This window comes from Ciconia boyciana, chromosome 2 (genome assembly GCF_034638445.1).
Source record: "Ciconia boyciana chromosome 2, ASM3463844v1, whole genome shotgun sequence".
Taxonomy (NCBI): Eukaryota; Metazoa; Chordata; class Aves; order Ciconiiformes; family Ciconiidae; genus Ciconia; species Ciconia boyciana.
This window is the reverse complement of record NC_132935.1, coordinates 18,885,839-18,902,814: the sequence shown is the minus strand read 5'-3', so window position 1 is coordinate 18,902,814 and position 16,976 is coordinate 18,885,839. Positions and strand designations below refer to the sequence as shown.

General features: G+C 39.3%; 1 protein-coding gene across 1 annotated transcript; it reads right to left on the bottom strand.

Moving 5' to 3' along the window:
- Positions 1 to 2,300: 2,300 nt before the first annotated feature.
- LOC140648698 (uncharacterized) lies at positions 2,301 to 5,017 on the bottom strand. Its single transcript, XM_072855056.1, is given in 2 exon segments — positions 2,301 to 2,629; positions 2,632 to 5,017. Coding segments are annotated over 2 exon segments (2,715 nt in total).
- Between the last annotated feature and the right edge of the window lie 11,959 nt (positions 5,018 to 16,976).

Here is a 16,976-nt window from a genome sequence, read left to right as displayed (position 1 = left end):
AGTCAGTCATTATTAATTCAAATCCCACAATTTAAATGCCTAATCTGATTTATAATACTGTTTTCAAAGACACTGAGTGCCAGCAACTCCATTTAAATTGTAGGTGCTCAGTAAAATGGAAGGTCAAGTTGAGTTTGCTTGATACAGACAGATTTAAATATCTAATGTAAACACACAGCTTCAAAAACTTTGATCTAAATAAAATGTCACTTTGTTATAAAGAAGGATAAATAGAAGAAGAGGAAAACAGAGTAAGAAGTATGTGTGCACACCTGGTATCTACTTAGGCAGGTTTTTGGTCTAAAACCTGTTTCTTCAACTGTCCACAAGCTTCTACCATGCTTTTCTGATTAATTTAGGAATTTTTAAAAGAGGACTTGAGAAGTTCAGGGGACTTTGAAGACACAGAATCTCTGATAAAAAGTTCCATATTCTTACAGACCATGTTGTGAATGTTACATTCTCTTTTGTTTTCTGGTTCCTGTGTGAAAAGGGTAAGTTTCAGGATGTCACATACTGAAGGAAATATCTGGATGAAAGTAAATGGTATGTACTTATGGAATCTCTTCTATGTGAACCTTATGTGATGATAGACCATTCTACAGTCAACAGAAAATTAATATTGTGTCAAATCCCTAAGGTGGGGAAGGAATCAAGGTTACTAATTAGAAGAAGAACCAATCATTCTCCTTTATCATATAGGATGTTACCAAAACTGTTATATATTTGGTAATCAGAAGGCAGCTGATGTGTGTTATGGAGAGGAGAATCTGTGGAAACTCAGTGAACAGACAACAAAATTCACAGTTTCCACGGAATAATGGGTGGAACTGGTCTGGCCAAGCTTAAAGATCTCAGGATGATATGGTATTGTAAACCTTAAGAGGCCTTAGTAACTTGAAATCTCTCCATTTCTAGGGATTACCCAGTAGCCTGCATTCAAGCACAATTCTTCTGCTAAGCCGGTAATGTAACTCCAGCATAAAAAAAAGCATTTTACTACACAATTGGAAGTCATATTTTGACTAGTTAAGCCCTAGTTCCACGTCAGCATTCTAAAGTAATTTTGATAATGTAGCAGTGATATTGCCATAACTAATAGATATTAACAGCAAATAGTTAGCAAAACATTTTAGATAGTTATATATATACCTAATTAGATTCTGTTAAGAACACATTACATTATGTTATCAGGAAGTCACATCTTAAAGGCTGATAACAGAGATCTTGAAAGGACAACCACCAGTTCACACTAGCATGTCACAGGTATAAACACAAATCATCAGTGGTCAATTAGTGTTTTTACCATTGATAAAACTGGTTTTGAAGGTAAGAAAGGGAACAAGGGAAAAATATCCAACATAAGTAAACTGACCATATATAGTAAAATTTGAATAGAACATGGACTTTAAAGACTAATAAGGAAGGACCAAGTAGGTGGACTGTGTAAGCAAATGTGTAGAAGTAACCCCAAAAGACCACAAATTCAAGAAGGAGGAGACTCCCTGCTTCAATATATATATTGCTCCCTGCTCTATATATAGAGAGAGATTTCTAAGTTTTCCGCAGAGGCACTTGATACAACCAAGCGTTCGACTCTTACCCAAAGGCGTTCCGATGGGGGGGAAGAGAGGCTCAGCCCGTCGACTGATCCCAAACGTCAGAGTGGTACACGATGGTGTCTTCCCTAACATTCTCTTTCTCTTAAACCATTTTATACTGTTTTTCACCTTTCGGGTGGAGCTTGAGTGACTCTAGTCATACATACCTTTGTTTAGGATTGGTGTAAAGTTTTCTTGCTTTGCTTTTAAAGGTATAAGCTAGAAAAATTCAGTGCGCGAGCTCAGTGAGGGGTGGTCGCACCTTGGAGGCGGGTAGCTTTTGGGATGGAGGTGTGTTTTGGTATTATAATGATGTTATAATGAGCAAAGTTCACCAAAAGGACAGCATTTTGTCAAAAACGTGGCAGGCTGTTGGCCCAGGGTAGTAAATATGCAGCTTATCAGTTCCATGACACCTTTAAGTTCCCCTATTATTGCAGAGCCTGGCCGCGGCATCTCCACACCACTCCACACCTCTGGGCAGTGCCTCTTAGAGTCAGCACACCAAGTTCCCCTGGCGTTACCAACATCTAAGTTTGCAGGCCTAGGGAACTCCCCTGGAATGGATTCCTTGCATGTCAGGCGCATTCCACCTGGGGAGCTTCTTCAATGCTGTTCCTTACCTAAAAGTGTGAATATAAGTTCTAATTTCTAAGTCACCTCAGCCATTATCCCACATAATCCACCCCATGACTATAGTCACTCAAGCTTCACGGTACCTTGGGATGCCTTGGGTGTGTCACATACATTCTTGGGGCGAGGATCATTGAGTACGTATATGTCTTGCAGGGATATTTGATGGGACAACCGCTTTACCATAGTCCAGAGTCTAACATACAGCGCAATGGTTGGAATGAAGCATAACACAGTGAGCATTAGCAGAACAACAACTGGATGTAACATCTTATTGAGGATTCTGGTTGCGGTTGGCGACCATCCTAGCAAGGTGTCCCACCAATGGTGTCTTCCATCCTGCTTCACTTGTTCTAAGACGCGATGTATCTCTTCCGCATCATGGTGGACGGTGACTTATGTCCACTATTCTGGATGCGTTCCAGCAGTTGATTCAGGTCATCATGTTGCAGTAGTTTTCTCACCAATGTGAGGTTCATTCCAATAGGAGCAGGTAATAAGCCTTGATGCAGTGTGTCGTCAGCTTGCGGCAGTTGGTGAGTTGTGACAGGAGCTGAATAGTTGAAGTCACATCCCATGATTTTGGTAAAATTGCAAACACAAATATTTGAGTGATTACCTATATCTACAGTGGCATTATCTACAAATACAGAATCACAAAAGGTTTTCATGCAAACGCATGCTTTCCCAATATATACAAGTACAGTTTCAGGGGCTTCATCTGGTTGTACTTCAAAATGGCAAACATTTAGTTCAGCATCAAGACAAATGTCTTGGGCTTTGAGGGTGTTACTCTCACAAATAAATCCTTGTTGTTCCCTCACAAGGCATGCACTCACATCGATAGTTTGCCATAGGTTCCCATTTTGTTGGGCCCATACTCTATGTTCTAATGGATAGAGTATGGCTCCATTGTGATTCAACGCCAACGCAATGATTGGGTATATGGTGTATACCGAAGCATGGCGTATTGTTAAGACAAAAGCTGTGGCTTTGCCGTCAGTAGCATCGTAGGTGAAATTAACTGGATACCACCAGGATTGGAATTCCTTCTCAAATTCAGTTGCATTATCCCAAATTACTTTTCGAATTTCAGTGGGCATGGTGCCTTCCTCTCCTTCCCATATAATTGCAGCTACTATAGATTGCATCCACAGTTGAGCTTGGATACAACTAAGAGCTAAAGAAACATTGTTTTGGGCTGCACCAAGTGCATCCACAATTAACTGGTGGTCCTTCTCATTTACCTTTCCCCACTGAGGCAACATATCCGATAAGAGCCATTGGTTAGCTCCCAGAGCTGAAAGAGAAGATTGTAAAGGGTGTTTCAGGGCACTTAAGTCATTGGTTACTGTGGCTAATTTATTGGCAAGTACTTCAGCATCTATGCTGTCTCCCAGTCCCGGGACTCCCAGTCCCGTTCCTAAGACACCAGTCACATCTCTCTCTGATCGTTTTGGAAAGATGAGAGTCCGTTTATGCAACCATGCTGACCATCCTGCATAAGAAGTACTCAGGAATGGTGAACAGGTAGGTTTAATTGCAGAGATATTAGTCTGCATTGCTAATTCCACCCATTTGAGGGAGTATGACGTATTAAACAGCACTTGTTGCTGGCCTGTGTTTTTAATTGTGTAAGGGCCTGTGTTGAAGGTGAAAGGAGTTAGACTAATGGGAGGCCGAGTTGGTACATTTTCAGATGTTTGTGGGGGCAGAGGTTCCTTATCCTTTGCAACTGGCACAGATGTTGCTGTATCAATCACAAATTCAAATAGTAATTCAGTGCCTCTGTAACCCCAAAGACAGTACACAATTACAGGTTTGGTAAAGGTAAGATTGTACCAGCAATCTGAATTTGGTTCGGTTATTGTGTAACACTCAGCCTTATAATTCTCCGGTCTGGAAGAGTCAGTATAGAGTGCTTTAATTTCAGTCGGCCTATGGTAAGTAGACCCATTAGTTACTCGGCAGCTAATCTGTATTGTCTGCCCTGGAATGGCTTGAAGTCTAGCCATCCGAAGAGAGTCATTCCAACTCCATTCATCTTTTGAGTATACTTCATTTTCATCCATAACTAGAACAGAGAGACTTAAGTTCCTTCTGTTCTGTTGTGTTCCAGTGCTTGCACTATATCGTGACAATGCATGGTCCCAAGGGTCATTGTGAGGTTCCGTGGTGAGGAGAGGTATGTTCCTAACTCTGTCTTGCAGTGTGTCAAGTGGAGTGGGTGAAGTTAGGTCGGGTGGTGTAGTTGGATCAGGTTCAATCATATCTATTTTGAAGCGGAATGACAGCCCTATACAGTGTTGCCCTGACCCTGTACAGTGTTGTTGCCATACACAGGCTACAATAGTGGGTCCCACCAGAGTAAAGTTATACCAACAATCCCACTCATCAGTGACACAAGAATTTGATGCTATTGGATTTCTGGAAATGCTGGATATTGTCATGGATGTGACCTTTTCATGGGTTGACCCGTTGATCATTCTACACCCTACCTGGATTTCTTCTGCTTTTCCCTTCAGGAGTGGAAGCCATCTATTATCCCAGCTCCACTCGTGTCTTGAGAACACCTCGACTCCATGCATGACTACAGTAGCCAAATTTAGCCTTTCCTTGATGACACGTGTTCCCATAATTCCATTGTATTTAATGTGGGCTTGGGACCACGGCCATCCTGGGTCTTTCTGGCTACACATTAAAGGAGTTGTCTGCAAAATGCTGCCGAATTTAAAGTATACTTTGATTCCAGTACAACTCCCCTTGCCGCATTTTGCGGACATCTACTTCAACCAGAGTCGTCTTCTTTCAGGATTCCTGTGAACACAAAAAGAAAACAAAAGTGCTTGGTTGTATTTAACCGGCAGGGTTAAAAAGAGGGTGAGATGCACCAGGTGCTAATCCAGTGTACTTTTCTTGCCGAGGCAGCTCCCTGTATCAGTGTCACTATTTTTGCCATGTTTGGAACTGCGGCAGTCAAAGGTGCAGTGTTAGCATTTAACTGTCGGTAATCCACTGTAAAACGCCATTGCCTGGTTGGTTTCTTTACTGGCCACACTGGTGAATTATAGGGCGAATGAGTCCTTTTAATGATGCCTCTTTTTTCCAGTTCCATGACCACCCCGTCAATCCCCCTAAGCGCTGCTGCTGGAGATTGATATTGCCAAACATTAGTGATTTTAGAGGGGGGTAAGGGTATAGGTGTTTGTAACAGACTCAGTTTCACTATGCCTGATTCCTTTTTACCTCTTGCAAAACTCCACACAGTTCCATCTGGGAGTTTCCACATACGCCCACGCAGTATGTAAAATCCTAGAATGTTAGTATACGCAGCACCAGCTAATACCTCTGCCCTGGTTAATCTTCGTTCTTCTAGCAACCAGGGTGAATTTTTTTTGGCGGTGCATTCCTTTTCAATTCCTGTGAATTTAACCCTGCGTCGGCCCAGGGCTTGTGCTGTTTCATGGGTAATTACTGATATTTGGACCTCAGCGTCAATAAGAAAGTTTACCAATATTTTTCGGGGTCCAATGGGAATGGCAATGATAGGGTCAGAGTATTCATCAGAGAGCCATTGAATTGCTCATACCTGCCGAGCAGGGTGGCTCACTGCCCTCCCCGGGGATGAAAGTGTTTTTTGTTGAGATTCTGTCTTGTCAATTAGGCCTGGTGCAGAAGGTGCACTTTCCTTGTGGGCTGGGGGTTTTCCAGCTAGGCAATTCTCCCCAGCTGGGTTATTCTTTTTACCCAGAGATTGGACCAATGGTGACCATGGAATTGTTCGCACAGTAGTGCGGATTTTGTCATCGTCATTAACAGCGGTCTGAGTTTTGACCAAAGGTCGTAAGGAAATCAATCGAGGCTCGGAATCGGAGGTACCTTTGACCTCATGATCATCACTGTCAAACAAAAGATCACCATCCCCAATTTCAGGATTTGTACCACGCATTAATCTACGAATCTGCTCAACTGGAGCAGAAGGTTGCATTTTATCTAGCAGCCGTTTAACCCTTTCCAGAAACTGTTTAAGGTAGTTATTCTCATTCACGAGTCTATTATTCTCATTTACACGTCTATTATTCTCACGCACAAGTTTAGTACTCTCACACACGAGTTTACCATTCTCACACACGAGTTTATCAACTCAGGTTCTTAGTGTTTTTCCTGTCTCCCTCTCAAAGGCTAATGATGACTTCAACACCTCATTTTCTGATTCTAAAGCTAAATATTCCACATCGGAAATTAGTTGGGGAGCAGGGGTTTTCTTAGCTTCTTGCTGAGCACAAGAAAAACAGGCTCCTAACACCACACAAACCACACCTTTACCTTTTTTCACTCCAAACCTTTGCACAGCCTGACACTGCTCAATGCGTTCTAATCACTTTCTCTTCATCCTTCCAAAATTTTTGAGCCCAATCCTTCCCAGCCTGGGAAGAGGCACGTTTGTATTTTTGCAGCAGTTTATCCATGGTAATCCTGCTGACTACGCCAATTTTCTGTTGCGTTAAGAGTTACTGTCACATACAAATAGGAATTTGAGGAGTGGCTGGGGGGGGAACCCTCCTGTTGAGTCACGAGGTTCAAACAGGACCCCCTTGCTTCCTAAACTCCTTCTCAGAGAGAAGTCTAGGTGCAGCTAGGTCCAGTCTTAGTCTCAGACTTGGTCAACGGTTTATTTTCTAAGGACTGTGTGTATAGCCACTTATTAGTTCAGGGCTTTCGCTAAGGCGACAGCATCAAGTTTACACCCCCAGTCTGGTCATGTTGAAGGAACTATCACGGCCAGAACAGTGAAGAGTGCAGTTTATTAGAGCAACGGACACACAGATTCTTTGGATTACCGGTGATAAATGCACTGTCTGCAAAGCACATACAAATACCAGGAATATGAGTATGAATAACATGGCCGGACACAAACATGTATATAACACGGCCAGACACAACGCGTATATCAAGAATATAAGTAACACAGCCGGACACAAACATGTTAAAAGATAAGAAAGCGACTCTATATAGAGAGAGATTTCTAAGTTTTCCGTGGAGGCACTTGATACAACCAAGCGTTCGACTCTTACCCAAAGGCGTTCCGATGGGGGGGAAGAGAGGCTCAGCCCGTCGACTGATCCCAAACGTCAGAGTGGTACACGATGGTGTCTTCCCTAACATTCTCTTTCTCTTAAACCATTTTATACTGTTTTTCACCTTTCGGGTGGAGCTTGAGTAACTCTAGTCATACATACCTTTGTTTAGGATTGGTGTAAAGTTTTCTCGCTTCACTTTTAAAGGTATAAGCTAGAAAAATTCAGTGCGCAAGCTCAGTGAGGGGTGGTCGCACCTTGGAGGCGGGTAGCTTTTGGGATGGAGGTGTGTTTTGGTATTATAATGATGTTATAATGAGCAAAATTCACCAAAAGGACAGCATTTTGTCAAAAACGTGGCAGGCTGTTGGCCCAGGGTAGTAAATATGCAGCTTATCAGTTCCATGACACCTTTAAGTTCCCCTATTATTGCAGAGCCTGGCCGCGGCATCTCCACACCGCTCCACACCTCCGGGCAGCACCTCTTAGAGTCAGCACACCAAGTTCCCCTGGCGTTACCAACATCTAAGTTTGCAGGCCTAGGGAACTCCCCTGGAATGGATTCCTTGCATGTCAGGCGCATTCCACCTGGGGAGCTTCTTCAATGCTGTTCCTTACCTAAAAGTGTGAATATAAGTTCTAATTTCTAAGTCACCTCAGCCATTATCCCACAAAGGATCCGGTAGGCTTTGATATAATTTGGTGACGAGTTAATCAGCAGAAGAAAACCTTTCTTGCATTGATGAAGTTAGGCACCCTGCAAACAAAGAATTTACTTATTTCAAAGATACATGGATAAAATGCATGAAAACATAAAGTATAAGCACAATCAGCAGTACCGTATGGGTCCTAAATATTTTAATGGTCAAAGCAATTAATTCTTTTAAAAAGTCATACTGTAATACCTATGACAAACTTTTAATATCTATGAAAAAAGATTATTTTCAGGTTGAACACATGAAAGAACTATTACTACTGTAGTGGGTTGACCCTGGCTGGATGCCAGGTGCTCACCAAAGCCACTCTATCACTCCCCTCCTCAGCTGAACAGGGGAGAGAAAATAGAATGAAAGGCTCATGTGTTGGGATAAGGACAGGGAAAGATCACTCACCAATTACTGTCATGGGCAAAACAGACTTGACTTGGGGAAAATAGTTTAATTTCTTACCAATCAAATCAGAGTAGGATAATGAGAAATAAAAATTAAATCTTAAAACACCTTCCCCACACTCCTCCCTTCTTCCCAGGCTTACCTTTACTTCTGAGTTCTCTACCTCCTCCCCCCCCGCAGCGCAGGGGGATGGGGAATGGGGAATGGGGGTTGCTGTCGGTTCATCACATGTTGTTTCTGCTGTTCCTTCCTCCTCATGGGGAGGGCTCCTCACACTCTTCCCCTGCTCCAGCATGGTGTCCCTCCCATGGGAGACAGTCCTCCACAAACTTCTCCAATGTGAGTCCTTCCCACAGGCTACAGTTCTTCACGAGCTGCTTCAACATGAGTTCCTTCCATGGGATGCAGTCCTTCAGGAACAGACTGCTCCAGAGTGGGTTCCCCACAGGATCACAAGTCCTGCCAGCAAACCTGCTCCAGTGTGGGCTTCCCACAGGGTCACAGCCTCCTTCAAGCATCCACCTGCTCTGGCGTGGAGTCCTCCCCAGGCTGCAGGTAGATATCTGCTCCACTGTTAACCTCCACGGGCTGCAGGGGGATAACTGCTCCACTGTTAACCTTCATGGGCTGCAGGTGGATATCTGCTCCACCATTAACCTCCATGGGCTGCAGGGGACAGCCTGCCTCACCATGGTCTGCACCAGGGGCTGCAGGGGAATCTCTGCTCCAGCGCCTGGAGCACCTCCTCCCCCTCCTCCTTTACTGACCTGGGTGTCTGCAGACTTGTTTCTCTCACATACTCTCACTCCTCTCTCCAGTTGCAATTGCTCTTGTGCAGTTCTTTTCCACCTTCTTAAATACGTTATCACACAGGTGCCACCACCATCACTGATTGGCTCAGCCTTGGCCAGCGGCAGGTCCATCTTGGAGCTGACTGGCATTGGCTCTATTGGATATAGAGGAAGCTTCTAGCAGCTTCTCACAGAAGCCACCCGTGTAGCCTTCCTGCTACCAAAACCTTGCCATGCAAACCCAATACAACTACCAATCTTAGTAAGCCTTAAAAATGTGATTTCTAAAGTAAATTTCTCATCAGTGTTCCATTAAAAATAATAGGAATTGGAAGGATGGGGTAATGTATTTTAAAAATCTCTTTAAATAAAATAATTAAAGGTTCTCTTCCTCACTCCAACTCAATGGGAGTGCTGCCTAACTAGGGACCAGAGGGTAGGACCAATTATTATCTATTTCAGTCTATGTTCCATTTCAGTTGCTAAATTTATATAAGGCTTACTTAAAACTACTTTGTATATATATGAAACTTACAGCAATGTCAAATAAATATGATATAAATTCAATTTGTGGTAAATTTAGAAATAGTACTTCCAAAGTAATAATAAATTATCTTTGTTATGTGTTTTAAAAGAGGACTTACTGAGTTGTTCTCCCACACAGTAAGTGCGTAAAAAGTCAGTCTTGTCCATTACTCAGCTGTGTCATTACCTGTAGATAGGGGTTCAGAAGATGAAGGAATCAGCAGAAGTGGCATGCCTAATGTTTCCTACTCAAGTTTTCCATGAGAAAAGAGCAGCACAGTAAAGACTTCTGACTATAATTCATTCAGCTATGCCCTGTAGTGCCCAACTAAAAAGTGTGGACCTGTAAAATGACTTCTCAGTCAGAAAAGTAGGAAAGGGTGATAGAATAGGTAGACATTAAAGGCTTTCTCTACCTCAATTTTCTACAAGTTCGGGAGAAAAAAGTTATTTGAAAAAAACTTTTTAAAAGTATAACGGCTTAAAGTAAAAATTGTAGTTGCATCAAAATTTTTGATATTTTTTTTTGTAAGAGAAATGATTAAATTATTCTACCATAATGTATAGTTTCCAAAATGTATATTAACAATATATACTTCATTTGATATATATAATTCATATTTAAATGGACAGCTAATAGTGTGTATATATATAAATATGCCATATTCTGTAATTATGAAGCAGGTATGTAGAATTTGATTGGAAATTTAAAGTACCAACTCATAAGTATATATTTTTTTCCAAAAATCTTTTATTTTCCAGAAAATTTACAAAGTTAGATTCATTTTCAAATACAGAATTAAAATAACAGAAAGACTGTTGTTTCATGTGGAACAAAAAAACCACAGACTCTTTACCTCTTTTTCATCCTACTGCTTATTCTGAGGCATTGCAGCACTACGCAACCATTGAATCTTATACTAGCTTATTCTGACCTTGTCTGGCATGATCCTTGCTGAGTTTCAAGAAAAACAGTTATGAAAAGGGTATTTACTATTTGTTTTCTATTACAATCATGCAATTTTAGCAATTTACACAAGCACATCATTTTAGCAATTTATACGTTTTTAAACAGTTTGATATGCAAAAAAAATACTGATGACTTACATTCATCTGCTTCATTTGGGCAAGTATTTTCCATCTTTGAAAATTCTTTAAAGGCAGAGCAAGTTGTTATGATGGTCTTATCTGAGCTTTCTTCTAATATAGGTAATGAGGTGTCAGAGTATCTTTTTTTTTTTTTAATCTAATACAATTCTTTATAACATATCTTCATTCTTGATTTAAAGTTCCCAGTGATGTGTCTGTTACTATTTTTTGTCAGTTTTTACAGTGAAGATCCTGCTGTTAAAATATCCACATTAATTCTAGACTGAAAATCTTTCTATACCACTGTATTTGTTGCATGCTTATGAATTAGAGAGATCTCTAAATGCATTTCACTTCCTCATAAAAAGTACTCATAAACTGTTATCAACCCACCTCACAAGTTCTTCTTTGCTGTCATTTGGATTTTCTGACTATAAACTGTTTTCAAATACTTAATTGTTCTTGCCTCGGCTCTGAATTGTTTCGAGCTGTTGATCCACCCAAAGAAATTAAGCACAACAAAGCACACTACGGTATTTCTACAGCACCTGGCACCTCAGCCATTTTCTAAGGCTGTATAAGCCTTTCTTTGTTCCTGAACTCTGTATTGACTATACTAAGGTACTGTGTTTGCCTGTTCATTTTACTAAAGAATTCACAGCATCATTTCCTCTACTTGTTGTTATATGTAAACTTTATCATCAATTGTTGCAAATTATTTCTGTAAAATTAAATAAGAAATTTTTTTCTGAAAGCAGGTTTTAACATGATATCATGCAACTTATAACATAGCTGTTCTCTTATTTTGGTCAGAACTGACTTTTGTTTCTTTTCTAAAACAATTTTCAGGGGATCCATATATACAATTTCGTAAAGATGACGAGAAAAAAGGTTAAAAAAGAAGGAAATCAGTACAAGATGGCATAGAAAATGTGTAAATAAGGAAATGCATGAGAAAAATAGGTCATTAATAGACAAAAGGTATATATAAAGACATAATAGACAATAATATGGTATATTCCTGCCATAATAAGGTTTTCTATTTATTTTCATAGCTGTGTTTCTTAGGCGCATGGTTCCCAGGTGCATGGTTCCCAATAAAAGCTTGTTGCTTTTGATTTTTTCCATATTCTACTCAGGAAAGCAGCTTAAATGGTCAGATACTGAAGGTCCTTTGCAGTCCTAATAGTTTAATGTGCTAACACTAGGTAAGGATCTGTCCTATAAACACATAGATTCTGCTCTATATGCTAATACATACTAAAGTCATAGGAATAGTGATTAACCTGTACTACTTCTTCTCTTTTTCCTCTCACACTTGGACAAACTGCCTGACCTATTATGGCTTAAATTTACCATTTTATCCTGGATAATGCTCTACTGTGTTTCTTTTTTATAGGCCTAAACTCTCCATCAGTAATCACAGTGGCATAAGTATTTAATTGAACTGAATTTCAGAAGAATTAAGGTTCTAGAAGTTGTTATATTTGTTTCTGTCATAATATGCATATTTTCAGTTGCTCATTATTTAATATAGCTAGCCTTTTGTACAATACTGACCATAGTGTTGAAAATCTGCAAGCTAACAATCGCTATTTTGCATTTACTAAACAAACCCATCATTTGGGTTAAAACCTAATCAGACAAGTAAATTAGAACTTTACAGAAATGTAGTTACTGGAAATCTGTGTTCAAATGAGACTGCAGCTGTCTTGCAATGAAACAGGTGGTGAATGATGGGAAGGGATAAAGGAGTAACAGGATAGTGTCACGCTATGGTACCCAAGATGAACTCTAGCTTAATTTTATTTTCCCGTTAAAATGGTTACTTAACAAAGAAACCTTACAGAGATAATGTGAAAAAAAATGGATACGTGCATCATTTACCCTGCTTCTGAGCAATGGTGCCTGGTCCTGCACTTGGGTCACAACAACCCCATGCAATTCTACAGGCTTGGGGAAGAGTGGCTGGAAAGCTGCCCGGCGGGAAAGGACCTGGGGGTGTTGGTTGACAGCCGCCTGAACATGAGCCAGCAGTGTGCCCAGGTGACCAAGAAGGTCAATAGCATCCTTGCTTGTATCAGCAATAGTGTGGCCAGCAGGACTAGGGAAGTGATTGTGCCCCTGTACTCAGCACTGGTGAGGCCACACCTTGAATACTGTGTTCAGTTTTGGGCCCCTCACTACAAGAAAGACATTGAGGTGCTGGATTGTGTCCAAAGAAGAGCAACAAAGCTGGTGAAGGGTCTAGAGCACAAATCTGATGAGGAGCAGCTGAGGGAACTGGGGTTGTTTAGCCTGGAGAAGTGGAGGCTGAGGGGAGACCTTATTGCTCTCTGCAACTACCTGAAAGGAGGTTGTAGAGAGGTGGGGGTCGGTCTCTTCTCCCAAGTAACAAGCCATAGGACAAGAGGAAATGGCCTCAAGTTGCACCAGGGGAGGTTTAGATTGGATATTAGGAAAAATGTCTTCTCTGAAAAGGTTGTCAAGCCTTGGAACAAGCTGCCTAGGGAAGTGGTTGAGTCACCATTCCCGGAGGTACTTAAAAGATGTGTAGATATAGCACTTAGGGACATGATTGAGTGGTGGACTTGGCAGTGTTAGGTTAATGATTGGATTTGATGATCTTAAAGGTCCTTTCCAACCCAAAAGATTCTATGATTCTATAAACACTAAGATCAGTTTGTAATATTATTAGGATTTTGTTGGTTATCCTGGTTTTGCTCCAGTTTGTTTTCTAATGAATTAACTAGTTATGTAGAACATTTATTTTTAAAAAATATGAAGACAAACTTTTATTCTTTTAGAAACTAATGAGTTTTTCTACAATTTATTATTAAATACTTACTTAAACGGATCTGAAGTGCTGCTAGGGAATTGCTAACATTTAATCAGTTTCCAGACAAAAAAGTTAAAAATATTTAATCTTGGAGTTCATGAAAGCTGGAAAAGTATAGTTGTTTTGATTTTTTTAATGCTTTAATGCTAGCATTCTTAATAGAAATTTCATAATAGTCATTACGTAGTTCTGGGAAAACTATTAACTTTCCAAACAAGGTTTAGCCTCATGTTTATAAAATAATTTACCTAAAACACTAATTCAAGCTAAATTGGTTAAAAGAAAGAGCAAATCTGTGTTTAAAAGAACATTGCCTGCATAAATTAGGAGAGAAAAAATCTCTACCCAGAAACAGAGTTTAATTGCTTCTGTGTATGACTGTTGTAATAAATTCTGCAATATAAACTGTGAATAGTGTATTCATTCCAAAATGTTTTTCATTGTATAGTTTCCAGATAATGGTATTTGACAATCTTCAAAACATTACTTCATTTTGAAAATAATATGAGCTTCTGATGCAACACACTTCTGGAGGCTGGTCACGTTATAAATGATAGACACTATCACACAATAGGGGAGCTGCTCAGCAGCTGTCTATAACTACAAGGATGATTTATCAAAGAAATGATAAAAATAAACAGTCTGCAACCTGTTTAAACTTGTTTGGTAAGAGAAAATTTTGTATTATTCTTTTTTATTTGTATGTTATTTAATTTTCTGTTCATTTGAATAAACATAGTTTTATTTAGGAGGTTTTAATTTATTGTAGAACTGAGAAACAAAATTAAGAGACAGCAAAGGTAAGACACCAAGTGGTAAAATACTCAAGTTCAGTTATGACCTCTGTCAATTAAGTGACTTGTCTCTCTTTTAATTCTCACCATTTGACTGTGTTACTCATTTTGAAATAAACTTTTCTTACTATGTACACACAGAATAGCATAACATAGTGGGCATCACAGTTTTTGCATCCAGGAATTATTGAAACAAACGGAAAGGCGTAAAATAGAAAGAGGAATTAAAATATAAGAGAGAAAATCAACTGGGATCCTCAATGGATATCTATCCACATTCTAATAAACACAGGAGATGAAAAACTCCGCTTGGAGCTTGGCTGTGAAAGCCACTTCATTTAATAAATGTCTTGATTATAATCTTTTTTTAGGGAAACTAGAGAACAACAAAAGTAAAAAAGTTAAAAGCATAATGTATGACAAAAGATTACCAGAACTGGATGATGTTATTCTATAAAGAGAAAGGACATTAGAGTGAGAAATCATGTTTGTAAACACAAACTAAATAAAAACATATTCTGTAGGTTGTCTAGGTTTAATTGACCCTGCTTGAGCAGAAGAGAATGTTTTAAATGATTGCCTGTGACTTTGTCTAACCCTGTATTTCTTATCATATCTTAACATAATCTTAAGACATATTAAAACTGTAATGATGCTAGAAAAAATCAGTATTTTTATTGTTACATTTGTGGGACTGCCAGGATTATTATGGTTGGGTGGAATACAACTTAAATGAGGTATTAATAGAGATTTGATATCTCATTATTTATTTTATTCTTAAAATAAACTTTCCTATGAGTTAAAATAACTAAGAAGTGTTTCAATAGAAAGAAACAGAATATATGTATATAAACTCTGAAAGGTTAACAGGTATTTTAAATAGAAACTGAAAGACTATTTTTACTCCTTGATTACAAAGAAAGGTGAAGGTTATATAACTGAAAGCTAAAATCCTTTTCCTTTTCCTCTCTATCATCTAATCAGCATTACTTTGCAAATCTATCTGGATTCAGAAATGCACAGACCCTTGCCTAAATGACATAACTGATGCTTCTTTGAAATAATGATTAGTTTATGATAAAAAAGTAAAAGCTAGAAGGGCAAGAAAACTGAAATTGATTGTCTGGCCATGGCCTGCTCCCTTTAAGTTTTGTCAAGAACAAAACTGTGTGAATATGATCTCCAGACAGAACTGTTTGCTTTCTTTGGACCTGCAATACACTGCTTTGGTACCATGGTCTCTTTGGTGTCAGAAATCTATCTTTGAAAATCCTGCTTCCACAGCATGCACTTTCCCAGGCAGTTTATCGAACTGTGGCATTTCCCACTGTTAATCGATCTTCTGGAAACGATGCAGCTATGAACAGTCCCCAGGAACTTGGTGCATATGATTCTCACATGTTGAACTTGTTTGCCATTGTCCCTCTTGCACACTGTGCCTGCTGTGCTGAAGTTCTTTCAATTCTTGTCCCTGGGAGTCAACAGATGATAGGAAGTATCTAAGTAAACTCAACAGCTCAAAAATTTTGTTATTCCTTGAAGTTACAGGAATTCTTACTAGTAGTTCGAAAAAGTATCATGAGAAAGAATGCTTGTATTTGATTTTACTGCAACTTCAACAATTTAACTCACTATTTCCAACCAACTAATTCCAACCAATGCTATAACTTTATTTTTTTTAACTTATAACAAAATGGAGTCCTGCTGTTTTACATAAAATAACCTCCTTATTATATTTGTTTTTACCAGCTACCTGGGAGGCATGTCTTCCTGCATGTCAATCTGTAGTTTAAAAAATAACCTCCTATCTGGCTTATTAAGGCCATTAATGTATCAGGTCCTTTGCTTAGTTATGTTTCTTTTGTTCTTCAAGGAAAATAAACTTATAATGAACAGTTAACTATTGCACACAAAAGTATCCCAGAGTTTAAGCGATTACTTTTTCTATCTCTCTTACTGGACCACTAGGTTTCACCTCACCCAGAATAGAAGCTGTCAGCTATTTCATGGGGTAAAAATTTAAAACCAAGTGTGGTGGTAAAAATGGGAAAGAAAGACCTGCCAGAATTTTATTTTTGAGTGACAAGAAGCTCTTTATTTTGAAGTTTGAACATCAATTGACTTGGTGAAATACAAGATAATTTCTTGTTTATGGTAAGCTAAAACCATTATTTGTCCTGATAAATTAAAATAGTGAGGAGGCAAACCTTGTCTGATGAAAATCTCTATGCTGTGACCCATATGGGCATGTATCTGGACCCAGGAGAAGCCTAACCAATTTCACTGGTGCTGATTTCATTGCAACTGATTTGAAACTGATTGCATTTTCTTTTTGCCACATAAGGAAGCATAAAGTGGATTTAAATGTAGGTTCATTTAAAGAGCAAGAGCAAGGCATAGGGACATTAATGCAAAAAAGAAAGGATCTTCAATCATATATGTAGCTACCACTGCAAAGAAGGGAAAAATCTGTTCCCCAAAGGGTTATGGCATGATGTGACAAGATAGCTTATG